General features: G+C 43.1%; 1 protein-coding gene across 2 annotated transcripts in view; it reads left to right on the forward strand.

The window, feature by feature from the left end:
• diaph3 (diaphanous-related formin 3) overlaps positions 1-9,137 on the forward strand; it is a 287,316-nt gene extending 278,179 nt beyond the window's left edge. For both annotated transcript variants that reach the window (XM_047808135.1, XM_047808138.1), the window contains exon 31: positions 7,301-9,137. In XM_047808135.1, coding sequence (XP_047664091.1) covers positions 7,301-7,566 — 266 coding nt within the window. In that variant the 3' untranslated portion in view covers positions 7,567-9,137. The remainder of the gene's footprint in view (positions 1-7,300) is intronic.
• The last annotated feature ends 434 nt before the right edge of the window (positions 9,138-9,571 follow it).

Genomic DNA, 9,571 nt, shown 5'->3' on the forward strand with positions numbered 1-9,571 from the left:
AAAACCGCTTGTATCTGATCCAGGATTGCAGCTCTGGTATCTGGTCTTGTGAATGTTTATCTCTTAGCGTCTCTGTTCTCAGGAACGCCATACCGGATTCCTAAGCTTTTAATCTTCCATGAAAAAACAAATATCTTCTCTGAAACGGTCGTAGCTGCAGTGAGCATTGAAAAGAAAGCGGCGCAGAACAAAAGGCGGACAGTGAGAGCTAGTGACTGAAATAGAGCCGTCCTAAAGCCATTAGCTCTCGTGTAACAGTGGTTAGTAAGATGACTGGCAGGACAGCAGAGGTAGATTTGTAACAGGTCTGTTTTACTGAATAGCTCCTGGTCAGTGCTGTATGTAGTCTAACTGTTTGTGGCTCTGCGTGGGCCATGTTGCAGTAGCTGTGATTAGCTTTTAGCGCCTGTGCTGAATAACAATCCCCGAGTGTTTTGTAGTCTGACTAACCTCATCGCTGTTTACTCGGTTCTGCTGTTGTGCAGTTGGATTCAGTGTGCTGTAATTAGTAGCATGCTCTCGATGATGACTACACTTTCTGCTTTTCAGCTCAGAATTCAGATTAAAAAAAAAAAAATTGACTATTTATTTTATGATCCAAATTATTCTCTTGATTTTAAAGCCCTTGGCTGTGTGGATTCAGATGTTTTGGGGTTTTTTTCTTACTAAGAATTTACCAGCGATAGACTGAATAAATGTACGTTACTAATTATGGATTATTTCTACAGCTAAAAAGACTGAAGGCAACATTTCCCCAGTGTTACATGGCAGCACTAGATCAGCTTCTACAGTACTTGTTTTAACATTTAAGGTGTGCTCATATATCTTGTATAGATTTGTTAACTACATTTAGCAGACGCCCTTATATCCAGAGCGACTTACATTATCTCATCGAACTCACAACCTTCCGATTGGTAGCCCAACACCTTAACCACTAGGCCACTATATGCCCTTCCTATGCTAACACAGAGCTGCAGAAATCAGGTACAGGTACAACGGGGTTTGTGTTTGCAGTCCACTCCCTTCTAGCTAGTTTAGGACAGCAGCACTAATCGAATTAGATTAGATTAGATTCAACTTTATTGTCATTGTGCAAGGTACATGTACAGAGCCAATGAAATGCAGTTAAGGACAGCGACATGCAGAAGCATCACACACATCACATCTGCTTTAATAAAGAGGTTTAGAATAAGCTCAGTAATGTCTTGTCATTTACTGTAGGGTGCGCTATATCAGTCTACACCATCTTAATCCTTTCCACATTTTTGTAGCTTTAACTCGTAACTGAAATGGATCCGGTCGAGTTCTGGCCAAGAATCGGTGAAGGATCTGTTATGGGTTTGGAGATCGTTCAAAACAAGACAGCAAAGAGGGGATTAGTGAGAGAAGCAACCAAGTGGCCAAAGATAACAAAGGGCAGGAGTTGAAGAGATCCAGAGGCTTAAACAGAGAGGATGTTCAGAGGAAGGCTTTAGTTCAGACACTCCTCAGTATAGGGCTTTACAAATATGTGGAAAGAACAAGATGTTTAATCTTCATGGATTTCTCTAATTGAGAAAATGAATTTTTGGCAAAAGGTGCTACTTTTGGCAGAAACCCGACATTGCTCTTCTCTCTGGGAAACATCATCATATGGTGGTGGTAGCATGGTAGCATCCCCAGGACCCCTGGGACACTGGTCAGGGTTTAAAGTAAGGCAGATGGAGCTCAATAATGGACAGAGCTAGAAGAAGCGATGGAAAGTTCCACTTTAATCAGAAAGTTAGAAGAGAGCAGAACAGAGCAGTTAAAGAACATTTCAGTTCTTTTTTTTTAAATCCATGGTCATCGTCACCTAGCAGCTATACAGAAATATATAAATTACAAATCTTTCCTCAAAAACCCGAGTAAAAGCTGCCACGTCAATCCGATGGCAAATCTATGATCAGATTTGCTGCTCACCAAAGTTCTCTCATCCAATCTGACAGAGCTTGAGCAATTTTGCCAAGAAGAACCGGCAAACATGTCAAGATCCAGATGTGTGGAGATGATAGAGACATATTCCAGATAACGCATCCTCGGGTATCTCAGCAACTTGTGTATTTTTGTCCATATGCTATATGTGAGGATCATGTGCATCATTTTAACCAGCAGAAGAAGTGATTAGATTGTAGAATATGATCCATAAACCTACTGAAATAGAATTCTATTTATTAGCTTCCTTCCTGTTGGACACTTATGATCAGGAGGTTAAGGCCCATTTTCTGTAGATATCTGATCGCAGCTCTTTTGCCATCTGTCTCTCTGTCCATCCACCTGAGGCTCAGGTCAAACGTCTGAATTGATTAATTTTTCCCCTGTAGAGTGTGTGTATAAATATATTTATTTTAAATTTTTTTTCATGCATATAAATTAATAACAGGAAGGACGAGACCCGTTGACAGCGGAGGCGTCCAGTTCTACTTGCTTTCATTAATAGCGTCATGATATTTTATTATAGAAATGTAAAGGTCTTCGTCGTGGCCTCTCACCGTGACCATAAAATCTCATTCCTTTAAGCGTTTTAAAAGAAGAAAATTTTACATTCCTGAAATCGCCAAACAGAATCCAACAGTGCTAAGCTAATAACAACTAAACATAAGAGGCTAATTATTAAAACATCGACAGTAAGTTCTGGTACAAAGCCTAAAGCCCACACTTATTATACTGAAGGATTTGTGGACGCTATAATGTTTAAATAAAACCCTCCGTCCGTCCATCGTTTAAAACACGATGGATGTTTTTTTTTTTGTTTTATACAAAGAAATTGTGCCGATTTATATTTTCTAAACGAAAAATTCTTCTAGATCACGTTTATGGCTCCAGATGTTTTATCTGAAAGTCCTTAAACGCCTTATCAGCTCCGTTTTGTTCCGATCGTCTTCGGTCTCCTTATCCCCTAAACAAACATCATTTGCTGACATTTTCTTTTCTCCCTGAGATCAAGTAAGCATTAAGGCATTTTAATTTCTAATTAATTTTAGCACCGAGCTGAATGCTCTGGGATTAGAACTCCCTGCTGCAGCTTTTTTTTGTTTTGTTTTGTTAAGGACTCAATACAACCACAAGACTGCGACCACAAAGAGCTGTCTATTAGACACAGATGAGCAGTGTGTGTGCACGGGGAGGCTTTTCTCCGAGTCTCTCAGCGCCCCAGGGACTTAGTGGGGAACCCTGTAAATTATGCTGTTTATGCATCCACAGCATTTTTTATTCCCTTTGTGTGTTTCCACATTGTGTCATGTCTGCAAGGAGAATCCCAGCACAGCAGGAGAATGCACTTTGATATGAGTCACAATAACCCCCTCGAGCCTCGGGGCACCGACCTGGGAGAAAAGTCCGACACGACCCGAGCGCTCTCTACACTCTCGTCTATTCTTACTTTCATTTCTGTCTTGTTTGGGTTCCATCCTTAATGATCAGCTCTAGAGAAGCATAAATATGTGTTTTATGTGATTTAGTGTGTGGAGAGGAGCAGTTGTGGATGTGCTGTGGCAGTGATAATGTGCTTAATTACTGCTTAACTCATGTGGACACGAGGAAATTGTGCAGGCCATCGCTCTGCTAGTCCTCCGTCTGACATTAATGTCTCCTCCTCTGCCAGATTTATCACCACTTTGTATCATTAATGACTTTTTCCCTGTTTCACCCTTTCATTTTTGTGCTGGGGATTAGACAATACACATGTGCACACACACACACACACACACACACACACAGTGATTCCCTCGTGCACACAAATGCACCGTCCTGTCTCATTTTTAGGCGTCAATTAAGGTATTATTTATGACTGCTGGTTCAGGTTCAATCCACCCTCTTACAGAATTAGCTCTGATCCTCCCCAACCTTGTCACCCTGTGTCACCCCCCACTATTTTTTATTGCCCAAATGTAGATAAACGAGTGTGCTGAGACTTCACAGAGAGTGAAAATGAGAGGTCCGGCAGGAGAGCCCGATCATTAAGCTAGATTTAGTCATCAAGCGGTAGCATTACATCATCCTGCATTGCTTTACCCCTGGCTCCAGAGACACACTTTCCCCCATTTTGCCACTGGTCTAGACTAGTTTTTTAGCTTTAAAGCTTTTTTTTTGTTTAGCACTAATGAGATTAACATTAAGAAGTGAGTAACGTTTATCTCATTTCTTTTTCTGCTGGAATAACAGTTGTAATGGTGAACTGGTGAGTTCAGTATTAGTGACATGGTTTAAAAAAAGTATCCAGTCGTTCCAGTGTCGGTATCGAAGCCTCCCATTGAACTTTCTCTCACTCGTTCCTATCATTTAATTCCGTCATGGCCGTCGTCCAAGGGAAGACGAATCACATAATCGCTCCTAATAACTATATATAAATAAAATAGCAAGCATGGGAGACGGTTATCGCACTTAGCCGAGGCGCCTTGCGTTGTTAGACATGGGACAGACTTTGTCGCCGCTATTCGTAAGCCTGCCTGCGTAACAGCTCGTTAGACTGATCAAGCATCCTTGTCGACTGTCACGTTCCGTTGAGCTGCCTGCCAACGTTTAGGGGAGGGGGGAGTTACGAGCGAAAGAGATGAAAAGTCATCTTCTTGCAAGAGCCTCTGTGCAAATGCAAATTGAGAAAATGATCTCACAAGTCAGAAATCTGTTTTGTGCTCCTGTTCTATTTGGAGAGAGAAATGAGCGTCGGCTAGCTGGCACCGGACGTGAGCAAAATTGTGCGAGCGCTGAGCTGAGTGGCACACGCGCTGATAAAAGACAGGAGTGACATCCATAATGCCAGAACATGCTGTGTGGGAGAACTGCCATCTTAACGCTCCCAAAGAGACCGAATGAGCATGAACATGTGACGAGGACGGTGTCTCTGGTCACTGTGAGTGATAGGCGAATCAGATCAGGTTAAGATCAGTCTGACCCACATGAAAGGATATATGCCAACGCTATATGGCCAAAAGTATGTGGACTACACGACTACAGTTTCCCTTCTCTGGAGCTGAGACACACAAACCCTGTCCCATCATGACAATGTCCCTGTGCACAAAGCACAGTGTTAATGTCGGAGTAGAAGAAGTGGAGTGTCCTGCACAGAGCTCTAACTATGACTCAACACCACTGAAAACCTTTGTGATGAACTGGAACACCGACTGAACCCCAGACCTGAACAGTGTCTGATCTCACTAATGATCTTGTAGCTGAATGAACACAAAGACACAATCCAACATCTAGTGGAAGGTGAACCGGCCTCGTCACGTGAGCCAGACTCTTGAGACTAGAATAATTTCAAGTAGAATGCAGACAGATCTGAAACTATACTCACATTCTAACTAATCCGTCCTCGGTGTCTTCTGAGCATTCTTCTCATGTTCCTTGTCCAAGTGAAGGCTTGATCTTGATCGTCTTATCGTCCAGTGTTCTGTAGGCTTTTGGAAAACTCTCATTAAATCATTATCACACACGAACACAGAGTCTGGTCATATCAGCAGAGCCAAATGTCAGAGAAAATACAACAAAACCACATCCAAACAATCCGTGGAAATAAAGGAAGCACGTGATTAAAGTGTGAAGCACGGGGCAGTCCAACGAGTGCGGCGTCATACACACCGGTAATGAGAGAAGAACCGAATACAGACTAGGAGCTCCATACACAGCCTTAATTATCCTGCCACACGAGTCTAACTCCCTGTATAGTCCACATAGCATTCATCTTAGAGCTGTGTAGACTTCACAGCACCTCCATCACTCCCTACTGCTTCATTTGCAATTGAAATGCCATTCAATCATAACTTGATGTAGCTGTCGCAGGTAGTTGATGGGCTTCTTGTGCAAAGTTTGAGCTGAAGGGTCAGTCGCAGTTCAGGCCGTGCCGTACGGCCGTCTGTGGACATTTGCTATATCTGTCACAGCAACGTGGAAAATGATGAGGTCTGATGAGTCTGACCTTCACAGCCTCCTCGGACAGAATCGGAACGACTCTATTAAATACCGGAGATTTACGTGGTTGTGAGACTTTAGTCTGGGAAATCGTGCTTCAGTCGTGTTGTCATTTCTGTTGTCATTTATCAAAGCAGCTGTGATGTCTCACAACCCCATCCAGATCCACTCCTGTCACTTTTTTAATCTGCATCTCAGACAGTAGCTCCAGCCGCACGACGGGCGACGCGGCCGAGCAGGGAACCGCCGCCGATCTGACAACACGTCTTCGTACTCCGGAAAGCTCAGGATGAAAAACACTTTACTCCTCTGCTCCGTTCAGAAGCGAGGTCACATTAATATGGATTTCTCTTTCTCACCATCCAAGCCCTCCCCTGCTATCTGTCTGTCTACATCTCCATTTTTTTGTTTCGTTCTTCCCCGTAAGCCAGATAAAGTTTAAATGCACTCAGCTCAGGGCTGTAATCCATAAGAGATGGCAGCTTCTCTTTGCTTTCTATCATGGGGAGAGGGAGAGCGAGGACAGTACAGAGAATAGTAAGTGCAGACAGGCAGCCAAAGACCTGCCGGTGGTCGAGTCAATCAAGCACATCTTTGGCTAATGATCCATGTGGCGGAATAGAGCACAGTAGTCCAGAGGGTTGGCACCTCTGATCACTCCCTCAGCACAGGTCTGAGGGCGGAGCTAATATATTCTTATGAAGAAGACCAGCATTAAAGTGCCAGTGTGTGTACTTTCAAAGCAAAAGGTTTATTTTACAGCAGAGTGATAATCGTGTGTGTGCGCGCGCGTGCATGCATGCATCTGTACGCTTTCCTAACCGCATGCCTTTTGTCACCAGGACAGGATAATTATTGTATGGATTCCATACGTCATCGACTGCTACTACATTTGTATTGCCAGGTCCCAACACCAGCTTCATATAATATGCATGTTTATTATCGCATGTGTGCTCTAAGTGTTACAAAACATGTTAGCTACGATTAAAAATCTAATCTTAAGCTGTGTGTGTGTGTGTGTGTGTGTGTGTGTGTGTGTGTGTGTGTGTGTGTGTGTGTGTGTGAGAGAGAACTGAATGGGTGTTGGTGCAATCCTCCACTTGTACAACGATGCACTTTGCTGTCATTTGGTTAGTGCCGTCCCACAGGTGTCATTTGCATGGCTGAATGATTGACACCTTCTCTCCTCCTTGGGCTGCCTCTCATTTGTCTGATGACTCCCTCGGCTTCTCGCAGCCAATTTTCTAAAAGCTGCTAACAGGGATAAATACTTTGATGAGAATGCACTCATTTTTTTTCTCTCCCCCCCCCCCCTGTCTGTCTCTCTCATTCTTTCTCTATCTGTTTTTTTCTGCCTTTCTCCATCTTGCAGAAAACACAAAGGTACCTCTGCAAAGGTCACGGTCTCGGCAGAATATCAATTTCAGCTCGGCACGAGCCCTCACTTCCAAGGAGGCTTATTATGAGAGTGAGTCCCATTCATCTGCGGCTCACCGATCAGCCCACCGGCCAGAGAGAGAGCAGGAGAAGGAGAGAGCGAGAGAGCGAGAGAGTGAGAAGGAGCAAACTCCCCCCAGCTGCTCAGCTAACGGAGAGACTGACGTGGAGGCACTTCTAGCCCGTCTCCGCGCCCTGTGATGACCTCGACTCCATTACGCGATGCTCTTTAACCTCTCCGTTCCATATACATTCGAAGCGGCCCACCATCTCTTTCACTCTAATGACGAGAGTCGAGCGCGAGAACACAAACAGAAGAGAAGTCTTAACAATTAACCTTTCTTTTTGCACGTCACTGCTCTTTTTTCTATAACAGCCGTGTTGTTTTGACAGAAGTGCTGCCATTGTGCTTGACCAAATAGTTCAGTTCAGGATGTTTTAGTGGAAGTGCTGAGATTGATGGTTGTGTTTTTGTACAGAGGTCCGTCTGCGTACGTATAAGTGAAGCTGTTCTCTACAGCGTGGCGGTTCAGTGCAGAAAACAACGTTTAAACACTATAGCACCTTTTCTTAATGACGTGAACGTGTGCACTTTGGATAATATCCTTTACTCTATGCAAACTCATTAAATGTCTTTTTATAAACAGTTCTAATCTTTTTTTTTTTTTTGGTTCTTTTAGACTCTCTCAGCCCGATATGTAGTGCTAAAGGGCTCCGAGATCAGCTTCATGATAACTGGATATATAGATACAGCATCATACTATAATTATTCATGAGATATATCACTGTAAATTACAAATACAGCTCGGTTTATCGTTCAATGTATAAAATTAAAGCAGGACCTGGTTTTCTGCTAACCTCTGCCATTTCCTTAATAGTCTGTTAAACTCCATAGAATCTTCATTTGACACTTACTCAGGACTAAAAGCTCCAAAAGCAATTTTAGGAAAACCATGAGCGAGTCATGTTGAGTGATGAGTTTTTTAATTAAATCTTTCCTCCTTTTACTTGCCCACTAGTACCCAGCACCCCCACCCCCCATACACACACACCCAGTGAAACAGTCTAGATATTGAATGATATTCCCTGTTCTCCATACACGAGTTCATACACACCTCTGATTGGCTAATGAAAGTCTGCTCGGTGGAGGAAAGAGAATTGGCGTCGTTCCTGAAGAAAAAGCAGCCAATTACGCTGCTTCTGATGGCCTCCAGACTGTTTATTACTTTCCTTACAGCGTGCTTTTCGTCACCAGGACAGGATAATTATGGTATGGATTCCATACGTCATCGACTGCTACTACATTTGTATTGCCAGGTCCCAACACCAGCTTCATCTTTTTTTCTTTTTTTAAACAAACATATAATATGCGTGTTTATTAGCGTGTGCGCGCTCTAAGAGTTACGAAATATATTAGCTACGATTAAAAATTAGCCTTTATTACTCTGTAACAAGCCGCGTCGACTCGATGTCTGTAAATCTTTGGAACGTTTTGTTGTGCAGCCTGTTTTGTTCTGCCAGCCAATGAATCTTGTAATGAATTGACCTGTACACCTTTTTCTTGTCAACACGGTATTATCTTGTCTTTTCCTGATTTAATAACAATCTCACGCGGCATCGTCTTCGAATTGAACACGACACCGTGATAAAACTGCGATTTGGATTTTCCTTCTCGACCTATCGTAAGCCCTCGGTTTCTTTTCTAACTTTTCTGTCACACAATCGATTGTAAAAGGCTTGTGGTGTCATTTACATTAAAGGAACAGAAGGTCGTTTTGTCTGTGTGTGTACTTCAGAGCTGGTGAATATAAATGTGTGTGTATCAGGTAATTTTCAGTCATGCTAACATTCTCTTCTGTAGACTGACACAGACCAACAGTAAGATGTACCGATCTCGTGCTCTCCAGACTGGCAGAAGACCGACGCCGATGCTCTAGTGGAACAGGCAGAGACGAGAAATCCAGGGTCTCACACACACAAACATCATCTGGAGCCACATTTAGATGGTAAAGCCATAAATAATGCTGCATTGCTGCTGCACAGTTTGCTCTAAGATGATGCAAGTTTAGGCGCTCGGTGAAATCACCAGCCAGTGTTTTTGTTATTGCGCACTATAAAGCTGCCAAGGTCTTAATATCACTCAGTGACCTGGAGTTCACCAATATCTCTGAGAAAGATCTCTGACTCTGAACATCTCAAACACGTC

Source organism: Tachysurus fulvidraco, chromosome 2 (assembly GCF_022655615.1).
Source record: "Tachysurus fulvidraco isolate hzauxx_2018 chromosome 2, HZAU_PFXX_2.0, whole genome shotgun sequence".
Taxonomy (NCBI): domain Eukaryota; kingdom Metazoa; phylum Chordata; class Actinopteri; order Siluriformes; family Bagridae; genus Tachysurus; species Tachysurus fulvidraco.